General features: G+C 32.3%; 1 protein-coding gene across 1 annotated transcript; it reads left to right on the top strand.

The window, feature by feature from the left end:
* The first annotated feature begins 13301 nt into the window (after positions 1-13301).
* On the top strand, positions 13302-14054 carry LOC130896558 (uncharacterized). The gene has a single exon (XM_057804738.1). It carries the CDS (start codon positions 13302-13304, stop codon positions 14052-14054), a length of 753 nt encoding a protein of 250 aa, XP_057660721.1.
* Positions 14055-21808: the final 7754 nt, after the last annotated feature.

The raw sequence follows: 21808 nt of genomic DNA on the forward strand, positions 1-21808 counted from the left end.
AAACCTCCTAGAAGAGTTATTCCCTAATACAATGTTTCGGTTTTACCGCTCTTCGCGAATGGCCTTCCGGAAGTGAGGCTTTCTCTCCTAGGAGGTGTTGGTAATACGCACGCCATTGCTTTGCGTGCGCGCAGACTCAGTAAGCTCTCTGTCAAAAACTCGTTTCTGCGTATTGTGCTGTGAATAACACTGAAACTTTTAATAACAGTGAAACGTCAATACAAGTATTTTAGAAACAAATTTTGTCTTATTAATAGTGATCAAGATGTAAGAATTGTAAAATTGTAATCACCCTAATATTGGCAAAACGTCAATACAAGGAAGCATTTTTAGAATTAGGTTTTACAGTGCAGTTGTGCAGTGAAATATTAAGTAATTAATCGATCAAACTGAACAAACAATGAAAAAAAGACATTTTGATGCAAAACATAAAAATTTTTCCTTTGAGGGAAAAGATCGTACTTTCTTCGAAAGAAAAGAAGCCCATTTAAAACGACAGCGTTTGGATGCACCAAGTAGTAATGGTTTTATAAATACTGCCAAACAAGCTACACTTGCTTCTTTTTATATGGCTTGGCATATTGCAAGACAAAAGAAACCCCATAATATTGCTGAATAACTTATAAAACCTGCTGCCATTGACATGGCACGTATCATGTGCGGAGATGAAAGTCAAACAAATTACAAAAGATACCATTATCAAATGATACAATTCGTTTACGAATTAATGATACGTCATTTGAAATTAATAATCTACTTATGTCTGCTATAAAAATTGTTGGTTTATATAGTATTCAACTGAAGGTAACGACAGATGTAAGTAAAGATGGATAGAAAATAAACAGAAGTCGAATTTTTTTTGAGAGAAAAGAAACACCCATTAGCTTCTAAATTCTCCGAGTTGAAGTGGATTACTCAAGTTGCTTATTTGTCGGATATTTTATTTGAAATAAATAATCTAAATACGTCTATGCAAGACTATTATTTTAAAAATAAACTCAAATTATTGAGAAATAAGGTTGAAGTAAAGAAACTTGCTTCATTCCCGAATCTTAATTTACTTGTTGAAGACAATAATATTGATATCACAGATTTTGAAATAAAGAAAATTATTATTAATCATTTAGAAAAATTAATAGCAGACTTTGATCGATATTTCCCTGCAGACGATGTCAAATATAATTCGGTTCGAATGCCATTTAATTTTGATGTGCTTTGCACAATGAATTTGTTAATATTCATCAATTTCAAGAACAATTAATAGAAATACAAAGTGACCAAGTACTTCGATACAATTTCTACAAAAACACTGAATCTTTATGTGCTTTCTGGTTAAAATTTAAAACCGAAAAGCCAATAATTGTTAAAGAAGCCCTAAAAGTATTATTGCCCTTTTCAACAACATATATGTGTGAGGCTGGTTTTGCGGCTCTGTGTGTAATCAAAAACAATTACCGGAACAAGTTATAGATATGCTCCTTGACAAGCATTCAAACGAGTTATAAATATATTTTAATTTGGTCAATAAAAATTATTAAAAACACTTGATTATTAAGTTAAAAAAAATCATCATCGTAGAATTGAAGATTTTTGAAAAATACGATCTAAAATAAAACAATGAAAAAATTTTGACTTTTTTTTGGGTCGCGGCATGAACATATTTCTCAAATTTGGGTCACGGCTTAAAAAGATTAAGAACCACTATTGTAGAACATTATCGATGTATACAGGAAGATAATAAAAATTTTATACCGGATCAAATAATGAAACACACGTTCTTAGTTATAACAATTCAATTTATACTGTAACAAAACTCAAGCCTTTCGAAATTATAAAAGGTCATAAAAACAATCATGACCCGTTTGACCTGAATAATCATTTAGTTATATCTCAATACGTTAAGAATCATAAAGAAATCAGTAAACGCTTATACGAAATCGAACCTTTAGTATATTCAAAACAAAAAACCGACTGCGTAAAAACCAGGGCCGCCCACAGGGGGGGACAGATGGGGCACTTTGGCCCGGGCCCCCCATGCTGAGGGGCCCCCGAATCAAAGGAAAAATTATTATTATTTTTTTTTAATCAATTTATTGGATGTTTATAATATAAATTTAAATTCTCTATTGTTTAAAAGCTGATGATGCAAATTTGAAGTTAATATTTAAAATTACAATACTTTATATGTGGAGTGATAGAAAACTAATATTTTGTTGAATAACATTATATTATGTTCTGTTATAACGTATTTGTTGCTTTCACTCATCGTGACAAACTAGAGAAAATTTCGAAGATAAAGTAAAAAGGCTTAGGAGGTAATCATAACTCGGAAAATGAATGAAAACATTCTAGGAAAAATGCCAATTATAGGGAAGGGGCCTAGTTCGATTTATTGAAGGTTCTCTCCCCATCTAATTACGATAATCATATGAAGTTATTGAAAGTATCAAACACGGCATTTTTTCGATTTACCAAAGCTACCAGATGAAGACATTGATTTATCAAAAATTTCAAATTATCGAAGTTTGAGTTATTGAGAGTCGGCTTTAACATAAAGAGCCTTTGGCTTCGGATTTTCACGAAACTTAGTTTCCGGTTTTCTGCATCCAGGTATCGAGCTCTCAGAATTTTATACAAAATAGCCGGTTAATAACATCCCCACTTTAAACACTCAGTAAACATTAAACAAATACTAGTCAGTAGTACCAGGCAGTTTGTGTAGTGTGCAGTGTTTAATCCTCAGCTGACGGGAATTTATTGTGCGAGTACTTACCTATACGTATTATAATTTCAGTTGAGTGAATTTCTCTTTCAATTTCAATTAGATTTAATATTTTGTGTATAGTTACCGGAACGTATTTTACTTGCGAAAAGATGGTTTGAGACTAATATTATAAATTATAATTAATCATATTTTACTTGGATCCAGTCAAACTGTCACAGTTTATTCATTTTGCGAAATGATTTTTTTTCTTTCAACCGTTTATTTTTTTGTTTTTTTAAGCCTACAAAAGGTACAGCTTAGTTTCTAAATGTTCGCCCTACAAAGAAAAGTGAATATTGCGTCTTTAAACCGTCTTCTCAACTTGTTTTTTCTAGTCAAATTTCTCAAAGAAAACAAATTTTAATCTAAATTAATTGAATGTTATGTAAATTCAAATGAAAATGTTTAATTCCATTTATTTATAATTGATGTCCTTGTTGGTTAATAGGTCTCTGCATAATGCCGTCCAATTGATCGATTCCTGGATTTTGCGTATTTGTTTCCCATACTATTATAGATTATTTGGATTTTTTTCAATGTCTTTAAGAAACCAATTGTTCATTATTAAAGATCTTGACCAAACCTCTTTTTGAGCATCGTCACACTAGCTTTTTCTTCTCAATCATTTAGAATAAGCGATGTTTTACTGTATTCTGGTTTTGACTAAATTTATTAGAATCGGTATTACTTTCGAAAGGTAATTGATTGAAACTCTGCCTTTTGTTTCCACACTTTTTTTTATTATTAATTTTTTTAATTATTTATAGACTTCTTTAGTAGAGCCTGGCTCCCTGGCTTTCAGTTATATCTTTTATATCCTATTATCAGCACTCACGTATTACTTCGCCACAAGTTGCTCACAAACTGGTGTTATTCATTTTTAGGTGCTAATCTTTAAAATGAAGCGAAATTACCCTTCTGGTGCCGAAAAGAGGAAAAAAATTATTGCGAAGAAAGCTGCAGAAGAATGAGGGAAAAGAACGCTTGACTGTTTTTTACTACCGAATGCAAATCTGTTGACTGACCGACTAGGGGACCCATCTCCATCCACTTCTCAATGTTTAGTGCCGGATCTGTATAATCGTGGAGAAGCTGAGACGATTCTAGTACCCAAAATGAATTGTTGAAAGTCTGTGGGGATAAAGTGAAATCAAGTATTATCCGGGAAGTTCAAGAATCACTATACTTTAGTATAATTGTTGATGGAACACCCGATATTTCCCACAAAGAACAACTAGTTTTCGTGATAAGATACATCAGTCGAAACGACGGTTTATGGGGTGTTTATAGATTTCTCCAGCTGTCTCACTTTGATCAAAAACAGGAGAGGCCATAGCGAACAAGATCAAGATTGTTTTGAAAGATTCTCATTTAGATCTTCAGTTATGCAGAGGCCAAGCCTACGACAATGCCTCGAACATGTCAGGAAAGTTTAAGGGGGTCAAAACGAGAATCCTTAATGATAACCCTCACGCCTACTTTTCTCCATGTGGCGCACACTCCTTAAATCTCTGTGGCGTTCACGCTATGGAAGTGAGCACAGAAGTTAAGTCATATTTCGGCAACGTTCAAAAGTTGTACAAAACTTTTTCAATGAGTCCTAGTAGATGGAAGATTTTGCAAACAACTACCGGAGTGTCCCTCCATTCAGTTTCAACCACAAGGTGGAGTGCTAGAGTTGATGCGATTCGTCCCCTCACTAAAAGGTATCAAGACATTATTCATGCTTTGGTCAGCATATCAGATGAAACGAACTTACCACCAGAAACGCAGGCTGACGTTGATGCCTTGATTACATGGATGAACTCGTTTGAATTTGTTTTATTTACCAAAATTTGGTATAAAACTTTGAAAGTGATTGATGAAAGGAATAAAGTCTTACAAAATTCAAAGATTACCGTAAAGGACTCTGCAAAAATAATGGAAGGCTTAATTTCGGACATTGCAACTATAAGGAGTAGTTGGGATAAGTTTTTGGAAGAGTCCAAGTCAATTGCGTCGACCTTCCTAATATCGCCTGAATTTAAGCCGACAAGAGGGAGAAAAAAGAAAACGTTTTTTGATGATTCGGAGGTACCTGACCATAGCTTCAACGTGACAGATCGGTTCAAAGTGGAAGTTTTTTTGCCGTCCATAGATTTGCTCTCTTTGGAAATAAAATCAATAACTGAGAAGATGAAAGAATTGTCTGATGTATTCACACCGATCATATCTCCTACCGAAAACACGTTACAACTTAATCAACTCTATGTTGATGGTGTAGCAGAAGATCTGGTCAACGGATACCCACGAGATCTTACAAAGGATGAGTTAGCAAATGAATTGACCATTTACTTTAAGCTACTTAAAGATGGCGTGATCAACTCAGGAGAAGGAAACTTGAACTGTGCAGTTGATATTTTGAACAACATTTACCAAAAAGGCCTTGAACACATATTACCGCAAATTTGCACCTGCTTACGATTACTAGCTGTAATACCAGTTTCAGTTTCTGGTGAGAGAGCCTTCAGCAAAATGTCGCTCATAAAAAACAGGCTGAGATCTGCAATGGGAGAAGATAGACTTAACCACTTAATGATATTAAGTATTGAACATGACATAGTAAGAAAAATAAGTTTTGATGAAGTGATAGAGGATTTTGCCAGATTAAAGGCAAGAAAAGTCAAATTATAGATAAATGCAGTGTATATTAATTTGAATTTGTTTTGCTTCTTTTATCATTATTTTTGCTGTAAATAAAATTCTACTTTAAACTTATATGTATTATGTTATTCACCCTTTGAATTTTTAATCAAATCTAAAAATTTATATTTTAATTAAAATATATTTAAATATTATATATTATATTTAATTTCGGCAATTCCCGGTTCTGGCACTAACTTTTCCACTAATTTTTTCAATTTATTAATATATTTGTATAGATTTAATCTAGAATAAAAAATAACACCAATAATTAAAAATTTATGTTTTGGTCTGTATATGTTTCTTTGAAAATAAGCAGCTTTTAAATATTTACAGACCTTAAAATTTTGTGGTTGTTCTTCTCTAAGTTGTACTTTGCAATCTTTTAATAATTAAATTAAACATTGTTTTCCGTATATATTTCGAACGCTGATTGTGACCTCATCAGGGGATGTTTTCGATTTCTCATTTAGAAGATATATATATATATATATATATATATATATATATATATATATATATATATATATATATATATATATCAATAGAGTTGCTTTCTCAATGAAATGAAATAATTCTAGTCAGCGCTCGAGATATATAGAGACAAAAATGTAAATTTCAATGAAAACCTAGTAACTAATAAAGTACAAAAAAATAGGTGCTTATTAATAGCAACCTTTAAGTTAAAACATTATTTGAAATATGTTCGATTTTGATTATGATTCATTGGAGTAATGAAATTTCGATAATTATGCGACTAAAAAAATAAAAAATCAATTGGCAAAAAAATTTCTTTTTCGCAGAATGATCCCCACCCCCTCCCCAGCACTATCAGACCCAAATGTAAACAGGGCCCACCGAGAGTCTCGGAGAGCCCGGGGCAAAAGCTGTCTCGGTCCGAGACAGCTTTTGCCCCGGGCCCCAGAAATCCTCCGGGCGGGACTGGTAAAAACTAAATTAAGAAATAAGAAACTCCCGAAATTTAAACAAACTAAAATAATCAAAGATAAAGGTATTCTGGTTAAAATCGATAAAGGTAAGTATCATAAAAATATTGTCCGAAAACTAAGAAGTAATGGTCGGAAATTGTTACAGGATGTCGACGAGGACGCGAATCCTGATGCTTTACCTGATTCTTCGCGTCTTTCAAGCGACCTGTGGTGTAGAAGAAATACAGGTTACGAAAATTCAAAACTTTCTTCTTCTTATCCAATTAGGAAACGCTAGATTAGTGCAGAGCTTCTTAAACTGTGGGTCGCGACCCCCAGGGGGGTCGCGAGACTACTGAAAAAGGGTCGCAAAGATTTGATACTTATAAATAAAATTTTAAAATTAGTATACACACTACGTACAAATATAAATACAAATAAAAATCATACAAAATACTTTTGTAGTTTTATTATAACTATTTTTTGAAAAAAGTGGCAATGCAAAACTGTTATGTAGTGCCTATAAATGAAAATATGGAAGTAGCATTTAAAAGATTTTCAACTGAACGTTCGACATTGATGTCTGGCCGCCGGCGTCAGTGTTTGCAAGATAACTTAGTGATTATAAGTACCCAGACGCCGCGTCGCCTTACAGCTTACACATACAATACGGAAGCATAATCAAGCTAGGCTAGGCGAATCGGCATATTATTTTTATAAAAGAATAATAAAAAAAATTAAATGAAAGCTTCTTTTTCGGCGTCTTTGTGATACGGTGCCTTTGTGCGCTGCACACTTTGAACACGCCATGCGTCGGGGTTGATCTGATCATAATTTGTTGTCATTGCACTGGTAAAGATTCGTGTGTAGTTATTTTTCTGTTTGTACTTCAGTTTGGACTCAGCTTTGTCTTCGTAGTGACATGTGTGTATTTACTGTGTAATTTTCAGTTGGTGTTTTTAATTATTACGTTAAAGTTCAACTACATTTTGTTTAATTATTTGTTATTATTTAACCATCATCGATAAATGGCTAATTAAAATTCCAACTAATAAGTCTGCCACGCCGTCACAACCAAGTTTCAGTGCTTCAAATCCGACTTCTAGCAAAACAAAAAAAAGAAAATATGACGAATCATATTTGCAGTATGGCTTCAATTGCTCTTTTCACACCAATGAAGAACAACCAGTGCGCTTAATTTGCAAAGAAGTTTTGGCTGCAGAAAGCATGAAACCGTCAAAACTGCAACGACATTTGAATACTAAACATGCAACGTTATTAAAAAAGCCAATAGAATATTTTGAGCGTCTTTTGCAAACATCAAATAAAGAAAAGAACACTTTGGAGAAGTATGTTACTTTGAATGATAAATATCTATTGGCAGTTTCGTATTTGATAGCAAAAACGAAAAAGCCTTTTACTACTGGAGAGCAACTTTTACTACCTGCAGCTATAAGAATGTCTGAAATTGTTCATGGAAACCAGTGCTGAAATTAGTAAAATTCCATTATCAAATGACACTGTGTCCAAAAGAATTTCAGACATTAGCAATGATCAATTTCAACAACTTCTTGTGAGGCTTAAAGACAGCTCAAAGTTTGCAATACAACTGGACGAGTCGACAGACATTTCAAAAATGGCACAGTTGTTACTTTTTGTAAGATATATTTATGAGGGAAGCATTCATGAAGATATACTGTTTTGTCGTCCTCTGGAAGGTCATACTCGTGGAAAAGATATATATATATATAAAAGTAAATGAGTTTTTTGAAAAAGAAGGATTAAATTGGAAAAATTGTGTTGGTGTGTGCACAGACGGTGCTGCAGCAATGACCGGACAAGATCTTGGTTTTACAGCATTTGTTAAAGCTGGAAATGATCATATTACATTTACACATTGTATGATTCACCGAGAGGCACTTGTTAAAAAAATTGCACCAGAATTAAACACTGTGTTTTTTGATGCAGTCAAAATAATTAACTTTATTAAAAGTCGAGTACTTAATAGTCGATTGTTTAAAAATTTGTGCATTGATATGGATTCGGATTATACAAGTTTATTGCTACATGCTGAAGTTAGGTGGCTATCAAAAGGTCGAAGTTTGAAACGATTATTAACTTTAAAAGATGAAGTTCTTATATTTCTAACAGAGCAAAATTCTAATTTGGCCGATTATTTTCACGATAATTTATGGCTTCTCAAGCTATGCTATTTGGCAGATATTTTTGATAAAATCAATGATATGAATTTATCAATGCAGGGAGTATGCGTTAATATGTTTATGTTAAAAAATAAACTTGAGGCCTTTGTTAAAAAAATTCTTATATGGAAGAACAGAGTGGAAAGTGTATCGCTCGAAATGTTTCCATTTACTGACGAGTATATAATTAGTAACAATATTTCAAAAAAAGATACTCCTATAACAAAAATTATAGTTAATCATTTGAAGGATATGGAAGTTTACATGCATAGGTATTTTCGCAATGATATCGATACACAACAATGGATTTGCAATCCATTTTCAATTGAAATAGAAGAAATTAATTTTTTGAACTTAAAAGCACAAGAAGAATTTGCCGAATTAACAAGAGATACTACCTTGCGACTCAGATTTTCTCAAGTGCCTGTGCATGAATTTTGCATAGAAATCATATCAGAATATCCCCTACTATCGGAAATGGCAATGAAAAAATTACTGCCATTTTGTACAACATATTTATGTGAATCAGCCCTTTCCACATTAACTTACATAAAATCAAAATACCGTTCAACTTTAATAAACGTTGAAAATTTATTACGATCTGCACTAACTCAAATTGAGCCTAGATTTAATTATTTGTGTAAAAATAAACACATTAATATTGTTTGATGTTAATATGTTTTTATTAAAAAAATTGTTACAAAAGTTTATTTTTTCTTCTCATAAAAAAATTGTTACAAAAGTTTTTTCTATTGAATAAATATATATATATATATATATATATATATATATATATATATATATATATATATATATATATATATATATATATATATATATATATATATATATATATATATATATAGTTTTATGTCATTCTATTTATTGTGTTTTATTACGACCGATATCCCGTCAACGTTTCCAATTATATATATGTGAAATGAATGGGTACGTATTCTTTAATCCTTATTTTATTTACATTGTAAAATAGTGCGATATTACATCTACATCTACGGTTAATATATATTTCATTATATGCAGGAGGGGGTCGTTTAAAATTTCCTAAGCTTGAAGGGGGTCGTTATATAAAAAAGTTTAAGAAGCCCTGGATTAGTGTATAGTAAACATAGATTTAAGCTAACTTATTAAGAAAATAGATAGTCTAGTTACGCATTTCAATTACATAAAAAATAGTATATTACAACTGTAACCACTACAAACACTATATCCTATCACGCTTTAGCACAAAACATGTTAATAAGAACCGGATATTTGAGCAACATTATAAAGAAAAAATTCGAAAATTTGAATCCTCATATCAGAAATCGAAGAGGCTTACTAAATGGCGTTAGTAAAATATACAAATGGCTATTTGGAAACCTCGATTCAGATGACGAAATAAAATACGATAACGCAATTACTTTATTACAACAAAATCAAAAGAACATTATCCATGAAACTAGCCTTCAAATTTCTCTTTATAAGAAACTCATAAATAAAATAAAAACTTTAAATAAAAATCAAGCAAACTTTAATAATGATTTGCAACTATTATCTAACGTTTCAATGTATGTTGTATCAGATTGATTTAGACTGTAAGTCAACAATAACGTTTATAGATAATATTGAGCATGCAGTTGTATTTTCGAAACTTAATTCTGTACATACGTCTATAACTTCTAGTTACGAGATACTAGACATAATTCAACATTTAGGAAAACTATATTCAGAAAAACAAATTCCTAAATTATCTAACATTTTAACATCTTATCAATTTCTTGGAACTCAAGTATCAATCAATGATTCGAAATTAGTCTTTGCTATCTACGTACCTATCTCTCTCAGAAACATTTGAATTCTACCTCCTTTTTCCCATAATCCAAAATAATAAAATGTACACTCCTAAATTCCCTTACCTGGCACGAACGCAAAATGAAACCCAACCAGAAAAAGAAGAATGTCCACCACTCGAAGATACCTACTATTGACGTCAAAATTTTGTTCAAAAGGGATAATTGCACCCCTAGTCTACTTGAAGGGACAATCTCAATGATTGCCAAATTCTAGAAGTCAATATCGAAGAAACAATCATTCAAAGAGCAAAAGAAGTCTTGATATCGCCGATTCAACAAGAAAAAATACTTTCAAAATGTCAATCCGATCAATACCTTGAAATAGAAGAACCATCACTTGTCAAAATCCCAAAAAATTGTGAACTATGTATCAATAATCAACGATACATCAGTGACGACAAAATCAGTTACGGTAAACCAATTGTCCTGCCTAAATTAGAAACAAACAAATTGTCAACTTCAAAACACTACGAAAAATATAACAAATCTCAATTTCGATTATCTTTTCCAAATCAACGAATTGTCAAGAAAATTGAAGCCGATTCAAGAAATTTCCAATACACAGAGTCATACAACAACAATCGAAAGCCTTTTAGCGATAATATTCATTATTTTAATAGCAGATGTCTTGTTCAAATTCAAATAAAAAATTTTAGTATGTAGAAAACCCACAAAAGAAAAAAGTCGAGGAAACCTGGAAAGGGCCCAAAAATCGAAAAGTCAATCCATACTTTTCGAGACTTAAGGAGGGAGGAGTTACGTACGCGGCTTATCAAGAAAACTTAAAAGCGCAGCAGAAACATTATACTTTCGGAGAAATTGTTACTTAACAATATATGTAGATAAATCTTACTTTCTTGTAAATTCATTTTATATAATTCATTCTCTGTTCAGAACTCTAACAATAAACTTGTAATTGCTTTAATAAATATATTTTTCAAAAACGAATTTTTCGTTAAGAAAAATAAAATTCAGATAAATGGATACTACCTTTTATAACTTGTCTCATTTGTGAATCATTTCAAAACATACTTGAAGATGTGGATTTTTAGAGTTAAAAAATGTTTGAAAATAACGAAATATTTCATGAGGATAATTTGTTTTCTGGAATTGATTAAAAGACATTCTGGGTTTGAGTCGAGTGATTTGGATTCTAATTATTATTTATCTAATCAATGGTTGATTATAAGTATCTACCAGGAAAGAAAAAATTGGTAAAGTCAAGTTCTTAGGTTAAAATGAAAACTTAGTCTAAAACGCAAAAGGTGAATATAATTTCTTGTTCAAAAACTTACTATTAATGACATATTTGATTCTGTTGAAATTTAGCGTCCTCATAATCTCGTTCACCTCTACTTATATCCCCTTTTCAAATATGTTTCTAGGACAGTGGTCGCCAACCTGTCGATCGCGAGCTACCGGTAGCTCGCCTAGGCAATTCTAATAGCTCTCACAACGATTTTAATTCCACAAAAAAATCTAATTGTCATAATATTAAACACAAACAGCGGCAACGTTGCGGTGCAGAGCCGGATTAAGCTAGGGGCTTGAGGGGTTATAGCCCCGGGCCCCAGGTCCAAGAGGGTTCGATACCACAAATCTAACGTATTGATATTATTTTTAAAATTTTGTTTTACAAAAAAAATGGATTCCATCTAACTTTTTAGCCTATGCACCCTAACTCTTGATCGTATCTAATATAATCTTTATCATAAAAAAAAACAAATAAGCAATCATATGCGAAAACTGTATTTGTTTTTGAAACGTGTAATTCGCAGGAGAGCGTGCGCGCCGCCTATGGAAGCACCCGCACGGCGGCGTCGCGCGTGCAGGTCCCGGCATTTGTTCTCGTTTCGCGGAAAAACAAAAGCTTGCACTCACGTGCTCGTGCGTACTCAACACAGCGGAGATGTCAGTTGTGAGTTGTTCATCTCCCTGTAAGCGTTCGACATGCAATATTTTCTTGTGTTGTGTGAAGTTGATAGATAGAATTACCAAAGATAAATAATTATTTTTCAAGCGAATTAGACCAACAAAAAGAAAATAATGAGAATGACGAACAATTGCAAAATGAAAATGCTGGAGCAAGTTATTCTTCAGATAATCTTGAAGAAAATGTGTCAGTGCCAGTGACGACAGATAATGTTTTGTGTGATATAACAAATGACAATACTCTAAATTATGCTCCTCACAGCGGGCACGATAATAAAGATTTAACAGTTGAACATGATGAAAAAAATCAAAGGCTTGAATTACAAGAAGTAAAAAATGAAATATTGTTAGGTACATTGTTAAATTATTCCTTAATAATTATGATTACTATAAATGTCAATCTTCAATATCTATAATTGTACACAAGGTCATGAGGCTTTGAAGATTGTTCCTAATTTTGAATGAGTAAATGTAATGAGAGAAACTATTGCAATTGTTGTTTTTTTTCTAGATGAAGCCGTCGTACACAAGGATCCTGCTTTGTGGCCAATTTTTTTCACTAATAGGGATCGTCAGAATTATATAGACAAAGGATACATTTTTTTTTCAAAATAAAAATGAAGAATATCTTGCATCGAAGCGAGATTATGCTCAACAAATTAGATATTTTTCTTCCAAACATTTTTTATGACTCTCGAAAATGGAGAAAAGGTATAACGAAAGTGGATTATGTACTCCGAATCGACTGGTACAATATTTTATTATGTGTGCAAGTTATTTGCTAATAAGTCTAATCGCACTAATGTGTTTGTGAAGTTTGGATTTTGCAACTGGAAGAAAACTGCGGAAACCATAGAGTCATGAAAACAGCAAAGAGCATAGACATTGCATGAATGAATATCTTCAATATATGCAAAAAAAAGAACACGTCGATAAAAATATGATAAATGCAATGCAACAAGAGGTAAAATATTGGGCAGAAGTTTTGAGAAGAGTCGTAGCAACTATTCGTTTTCTTGGCGAAAGAGGTCTTGGTTTCCGCGGTACGGATGAACATTTTGATTCGCCTCACAACGGAAACTATCTTGGAGCTTTAGAATTGATTGCTCAGTTCGATCTTTTTTTACGCCTGCATATAGAAAATTATGGTAATAAAGGCAAAGGGAATGTTTCTTATCTTTCGAAAACTGTTTGTGATGAGTTTATTACTTTGATGGGTGATGTTTTATTAGAACGCATAAAAAGTGAAATGAAAGATGCTAAATACTGGGGATTGATTGTAGACTCAACACCTGATGTTTCGCATGTAGACCAGTTATCAGTTATATTTCGCTATTATTTAAATTCTCATGTGTTCGAAAGGTTTTTTTGTTTTATTCCTATTCACAGCCATACGGGTATATCTTTGAAACATGAATTACTGAGTTTATTTAGAAAACACGACTTGTTAATAAATGATTGTAGAGCTCAATCATACGATAATGCTCGGAATATGTCAAGAAAATACCAAGGATTACAAGCTCATATAAAAGAATTGAACGCGCTAGCTTTCTACGTTCCGTGTATCGGACATTCTCTCAATTTAGTTGGTGAATGTAGTGTAGAGGAATGTATTCAAGCCATAATTTTTTTGGCTTACTTCAAAGATTTTATACTTTTTTCACTTGTTCTACGCAGCGATGGGAAATTCTAATGGCAGTGTGTAAGGCTCATTTGCAAAGCTTGTCTACGACTCGGTGGTCACGTCGTAGCGACGCTGCAAAAGATTTGAAACAAAACTATAAAGGTATTTATCAAGCACTTGTCACCATAAGTGAAGATGAATCACAAAAGGCTGATGTGCGCCAAGAAGCCCGTACACTAGCAAAAAAAATCGACGGTGTTGGAAAATGCCTTTATGACTGTATTTTGGAATTCTGTTCTAAATAGATTTGATAGTGTCAGCAAATATATCCAAAAAGTAGAGTTAGACTTGTGCACGGCAAATAATATGCTTCTATCTCTGGCAGATTTTGTAAAAGATTTACGTAATAATTTTTTAAATTTTAAAGAGGAAGCAAAAAACCTTAGTGATTTTGTGATTGCAGAATATGCAGACGCCAAAAAAAGAAAAATAACGAAGGAGCTACCCGATGGATCCACCACAATTGAAACTTTAACAGGGGCTGATAAATTTCGTATTCATACGTATGTTCTCATTGACAAACTCACTGTTGAATTAGAGAAGAGGAATGAAGCTTATTCGCATATAGTAAATACGTTTGAGTTTCTTTTAAAGCTGCATCTGATGAAAGATGATATTATCGATGAGAAGGAAATTTTTAGTGAAAACTTATTCGAGTGACTTGAACGATAATTTTTCAGATGAGCTTAAACAATTTATTCCTCTAGTAAAAAGAAGCAGCGATCCACTTTACACCAAAGAAAACACAAGTCTAAATCCTGTGAAAATTTTAAATTGGATGGTAAAATTCAATATGATTGATGTATTTCCCAATACCTCTATAGCTTATCGTATATATGTTACAATACCTATCGGTAACTGTGAAGCAGAGCGATCATTTTCAACTTTAAAAAGAGTTAAAGATCTTCATCGCGCAAACATGGCAGATGGAATATTGTCAGCACTGGCTAGATTGAAAAAAGAAAGTGAATTGTTTAGAACAATAGATTTTGAAGAACTCATTCAAAATTTCATAGCTCAAAAGTGCAGAAAAAAATTCTAATAACTTTTTCATGCAGTACTCAAAAGAGCATATAAATGTATACTCGAATATTTATATATATATATATATATATATATATATATATATATATATATATATATATATATATATATATATATATATATATATATATATTTATGGAAATTGATATCCAACTTGTGTTACGCAGAACTTTGGCGAAGACATCGCTGCAACAAAAATGGAAGTAATTGAGTTTCAAAATGATTTAGTCTTAAAATCGTTAGTCTCAAGTACCAAATGTATCTGGCCTTTTGTAAGTAAAGACAAATATTCAGTTCTATGCCGTGTTGCCTCGAAAGTGAAAGCGTTATTCAGTTCAACCTATTTTTGTGAATCTTCTTTTTTCAAGATGAAGTTTATTAAGAACAAATATCGCAATCGACTGACAGATGAACATTTGGATAATGGTATTCGAATGGCTGCATCAAATTATACTGCAAACATTAAAAAAATTATCGATGAGTCTGAGTGTCAGCCTTCTCATTGAACATGCATTTTTATTTTTCAATTAAATAATAAAATAAATACATATAATGATAAATTAACTGTGGATTATTTAATTTACGTTGCGTTACGTGGCTTCCGAGTGGGTAGCTCGCAGTTTATTCCAAAATTATCAAAATAGCTCAACACATTGAGAGGTTGGCGACGACTGTTCTAGGACTTTGGCTAGCAGACTACAACGGACTTTTATAATTTCAAGGAGTTTCAAGAAAACCTTAAAAAACAACATCTTGAATAAGAAATTATATTAATATTACGTCGCTTGAATATATATATATATATATATATATATATATATATATATATATATATAATTTGGTCTCAAATGAAGGCATTAGTTTACAAAAAAAAATTAAAAAATTACTTCTCCTCCACAACTGCGATAAGGATTATTTGATATTAGGAGATCTTTACGAAAGCGGATCATAAAGTGCATTGAAGTAAATGGTGGGCATTTTGAGCATTTGCTTTAAGTTTTTTATTTTTGTTTACAAATTTGATATTGTTACATATTTAAGGAATAATAAATTTTTCTTATGAAAAAATTAGAATTTATTGAACTTTTTAGAAGTAAATAACTCGATAACCGATTGAGTTACACGAATCAAAGAAGAGTAACTTTTTTTTGTAGAATTGAACGCTTGTAAGTTGTAAGTTTAGCCCAAAAAAAGTTTACTTTGATTTTGTAATGTATCCCACATTAAATATTAAATTTGTTCCAATAAGCATAGGCAACCCTTATTACTTCTTAATACGATATTTCGAATATTTAACGCAGACGTTTAAGAGTTATTTTTTATTGTATGCATGTACGGTTTCCTTATTGTAGTAGGAGTTCGCCTCTCTCTTCTTTTCGAATCGTTGAACTGTTAACATCGAATACACGGTTGTCAGATTGAACACATTGTAATATTAATTTCGAATTGTTTCTTTTTTAATTAATAAAGTTAGTGAGTTTTCACTCGTGGTACTTTTTCTCAACTCTAATAAGACATTACAGTTGGCGACGAGGTAAAACGGAAACGCGTATATTATTTTTTTTTTTTTTTTGGTTGAAAAATTGTCCAGAAGTAAGGCCACTTAGCCAATATTTGCCAGAAAAAACTTAAGAGGGGTAATTATTTTTTAGATAATAATAATTCTGATTTATCATCTGATGGTGAAAACAGTAAGTTTGATCACATTTTTAATTTATCTGCTTCAAATGATAAAATCACAATTGAAATAACAATAAACAAGCAACTGTTTACTTTTCAATTGGACACAGGGGCCTGGGTCTCTGTAATTTCTAAACAATTTAGAGAAAAACATTTGCATAAGTTCATTGTTTATCGAACCAGCAAAACTTTGGCAAGTTATGATGGTTCAAGTATTCATCCTTTGGGATTTATTGAGGTAGAAGTGACTTTTAATTTAAAAACAGAAACAATACGGTTGTATATAATTTCTAATGGGGGCCCTCCGTTATATTACTCTTAATCCTGTATTGTTAATTGATAAATACCCATTGCCCCGTATTGAGGAATTATTTTCTAAACTACAAGGCGGAGTTTTCAAAAATTGATCTTTCTCAAGCATATCAGCAGATTGAGTTAGACAATGAGTCAAAGAAATGAACAAATATTAATACTCCAAAGGGGTTATTTAGTTATAATCGTTTAACTTTTGGTATAGTCTAAGAGCCAGTGAATACATACAGGTAGCCTGTATGTATTTGACCAAACCTGATTTTGGTGTATTGAGGCCCCTATACCTACCCTACATGGAATGGGGACTCACTAAGCCTAAAGTGGTGGACGCGGCTAGTGCGCAGGTAACACAGGTATTAATTTTTAACCAATTTTGAATCCATTTGACCACGTCTGCCGTTTTGAAATTATAAAATATATTATTATTATTATCGGAAAATAACATTGGCAGACTATTATCACGCCGATTTCTTTGTGGCAGACAATTTTGAAATTTCAAAAAAAAGTCAAATTTTGAAAGTATTTGACCAGATCTGCTATTGATGTATTTTATTAATTACAGTCTAAAAAACTTATATATATCACGGCAGACGTCTACATCGCGTATAAATCTCAATAATTAACAAAATCCCAGCGACAGCCCGGTCAGATGTATATGTATTATATTCGTTAATTTACATCAATATAATTAACTTTTGAGTCACTTTATGAGAGTATTTGGAAAAATTAAAATTTTTTTTTATTATATATATTATATTTCATTATTTAAATGATAAAAAGTATATATTTAAGGATGAACAATAAATAATAAGGTAAAATGGTAATAAAAAAAATGATAAAATGTCTCATTTCAATTTTTTCATTTCATTTCGTCAACATAAATACAAAATTGTTAAAAAAGTTTAAAAATAAATCATGCATACTTTAAAATATATATTGATATAAGTATATACATCTTAATCATCATTCATCATCATCGTCGTTATCATCATCGTCATCGGAGTCATGTTGGTCGTTAGGTAGCTCGTCCTCATCATCTAATGCGTCAGACTCTGCAAAAATAAAACGTTAGTCGTAAAATATAAATAAATTGATCGGAAAATATTCTAGAAAGGATATATTTTTATAAACTTACCAGAAACTTTGGTGATTAAGTCACCCACAAAAGATGGAAGTTGGTCACCTTCGAACCATTTGAAGGTATATGCGTTGTCTTGCTCATCCCAACCATACTTCAATGGGTCTAAAGTTGTCGGTTGTAATTTGGAAGCATTTCTCCACAGAGAAGAAATGTAGTGGGCCCTCAAAAATTGTTGGTAAAGCTCAGTCTTACATGGTGGTATTGAGCTTGCGTCAAAATTTTGAATTTTCTTCTGAAAATTTTCATTGATGTCTGAGGCTTTATAGTTTCTAACAAACATCTGAAACCTGGCATCGTCTACATCAGTAGATTTTTTGGCATTGTATAGCTGGCAGGTGAACTCTTGAATAGTGTTAAATAGCTGTTGTAGTTGATTTTCTGTTAAATTATCTTCACCAAGTGTAGCAAATGCTTGTTGAAATCCAGAATTTTTCTTCAGTAAAGTAAAGGGTCTTCTTTTCCCTTTGTTAAAGAATGCTGGATTAAAGTCGCATCCAGTAAATGCATGGAAACCGATTAAACTTTTAGCTAATAGTTCACCAAGTTCTCTATAAATTTTTTTGATGTCAATGTATCTTTCATTATTTCCTGTTCCACTGAGCATCCAAATATTAGAACGAGGGTTCTTTAAATGTGACATATTACCAATCATTAGAATTAAAATGTCGGTATCTGAGGCCCTAATGACAATGTTTGTCTGCTCTGCGATATAAGAAGCATGATAGATAATTTTTGTATCAGCTTCTTCATGTGAAGTACAACATAAATCTTCCACAACACTCGATTCTACTGTATCATCAACAACTTGATACAATTGACAATTCCGAAAATTTAAATAAATCTGTCGGTTACCCAAAAATGATTTTACTTCCTCAGTAGACCAATGCTTTATAAAAAATTCAACAATAGCTTCCTTAAAATTGGTGTTTTTCAATTCTTTTGAAAAATCTGATGGTCGCACCTGATCAGGCCCAGAAATTGTGTAGTCAATCAAAGATGCTTCATGCCGTAGAAATCTTTCACTATCTTTTATTGATGGATAAAAATATTGGTCGAAGATAACATCAATACGTCGGGCAGAATATTTTGTTATCATTTGAAGAAATTTTTTTGAAATACTCCCGAATGTTTTAGGAACTTCTTTCATTGAATGAAGAATGAAAAATCCACCAATTATAAACACATCTGTATTGCGTGGTGGTTCTTGATCAACATTTGGTACAAGACATTTTACAAGTACAGATTTGTCAGTCTTACAAAAACCACCATCTAGATGACATAGAGCAAGAGGTACAGGAGTTATGGGATACGATAAAACTCTTAAAACATCAATTTGATGGTCCATAGAAATTCCCAACAAACGCCCAAATAAATCTCGCTGTAGCTTGATCTCTTGATGCTTACCTCCAATTTTTACCGACTTCTTCTTCATAAGTAGACTTGAAAAATTGTGTATCGGTGTCTTTTTTATGGTTTTTCCAAACCTATTGGAGTCAGATGCACATTCCGATATAAAAGTAGTTCGTAGCTCTTCACCTTTTTTTTCGATATTTAAAAGAAATTCACTCACTTGAGTTGATGCAGCTTTCCCAGAACCTATATTAAATAATTGATCGGGTGATAAATCTAAGCTGAAGGGGTTCACATACTGATCGAACGAGTTTATAAACTTATCAAGTTGTTGACAACTTTTCTTGATATTATGTGGCTGCAACTCTACTGAAATATCTTGCTTCTTGGTTATTCCCAACTCTTCTAACACGTGTGTGATTATAGTTGAGCGGATGTCGTGACTTCTCGCCCACCGTTGACGAGCTGAAATGGAATTAGTCAGATGTGAGATACCAGTAAGTGTTCTTGCAGCATCTGCATTGATGGTCTGTTCTAATGTAAGATCAATGGGCTGCCTTGAAAATGGTTTACTGGTACGTTTGATCCCAAAAAATCCTTTTTTAAAGTCCTCCTCTAAACCAGGATGAGTTGTATAAGCTTTCTTTAAGTTGTAATGATACTGAACAGTCCATTTTGCATAATTTTGATGGTTGAAAACAAAAAATAAATTGGTTATTTTTGGTAGAATGTCAAGATACAATTGAAAGTCTCCAGCACGAATGCTTCTGCTTAGTTGTAAATAATGATAAACAAGTTTTATGTAAATCATATAAAATTGCGATGTTTTACCATGATCACCATTTAATGTCTGCTGTTCATAAATAACATAGTCATTACAGATTTCTCTTAAACTTTCATTGTGAATAATAAGTAAAGGTGTCTGACAACTTTGTAATCTTGCAAGTTCTTCTTCGATATCATTAGAAATTTTAATATTTTTAGACTTTAAAAAAGATCTGAAATGCATAATTTGTAGCCCCAAAGCCATCATTGGATGTAATCTTTTACAGCGATTGAAATGCTTGCCCTCAATAAAACTTGAAATAGATCCACTAGCAAGCATTTCGCTGTCAACCATGATGGTTGTCAAACCACAATCATTAATAAACTTTCCAATCGCCTTAAAATATGACATCATAATATGAAAAGCACCCAAGTGTATGAATAGTTTTCTAAAGGTGTTACTTTCCGTAGCTTGGATTTGCAAAGCGATTTTTGCAATAGCTAAATCGTAAGTTACTTGCATGTACTCTTGATTTAGCTCTTGCAATACTGACATGCATTGATGCATAGTAGCCAAAACAACTGCATTACTTGTTGGAGATTCATTAATCGGAGTTAAGTAGGAAATTAATTGCTGAGGACTATCATCGGTTATTATTTTACTGTTGAAACCAGTCCACATAGGGGTATTGGGCAGCCCAAAAGCGTGACTTAACATCCAAATAATGTCAATTTGATCGTAAAGACTCTTATGCACTATTAAATTAATCTCTTCCTCACTTTGAATTTCAATATTAGTCGCTTTTTTTCAGTTTTTTAGCGCACTGTGGCAATTCATGTTGGACTGCTTCAAAAGATCGCCTTCTACGTTTATTTCCTGTCATATCTTCAACTCGTGTTTTTTCTCGTTCTTCTTCTTCGTCTTCTTCTTCTTCTTCTAAATTGTCGTGTACAATATTTTGGTATATTATACCAACTGTATCGTGAAGAGTATCTTTTCCATTCCTAGTCTCAACAAATCTATCATAATTGTCGAATGCCATACCTGTCGAAAGATTCTCCTCTTTATTAATTGCCTCTGGACATATCCCGGTACGTGAAACGGAAGAAAATGTTGCTTCTGTTTCAAGCTCTTCAATTGCGCTGTAACTGATGCAATGGCCGTAACGATTGATGATATCGATAACCTTTCGACTGCTAGTAAGACTTTTTAACGCCATGCCTAAGCAGATGTGTTTCGAAGTCTTAATGTTACCATTGTGACTCATATAAATGATGTCCTGGGACAAAGATTTTACGTGGCGTTGAAAACTATCACAATTCCGATGTTTACGACCATAACCTCCGAGAATTGAAGAAAAAAATTCTGACACCATTGGTGGTGTTGAACATTCCCCATTGATCAGTCGTTGACTTGTTATGTAGTCAGGTAATTTTTTCTTCTTTATTCCCATGATCTCCTGTCGTAAAA

This window comes from Diorhabda carinulata, chromosome 7 (assembly GCF_026250575.1).
Source record: "Diorhabda carinulata isolate Delta chromosome 7, icDioCari1.1, whole genome shotgun sequence".
Taxonomy (NCBI): domain Eukaryota; kingdom Metazoa; phylum Arthropoda; class Insecta; order Coleoptera; family Chrysomelidae; genus Diorhabda; species Diorhabda carinulata.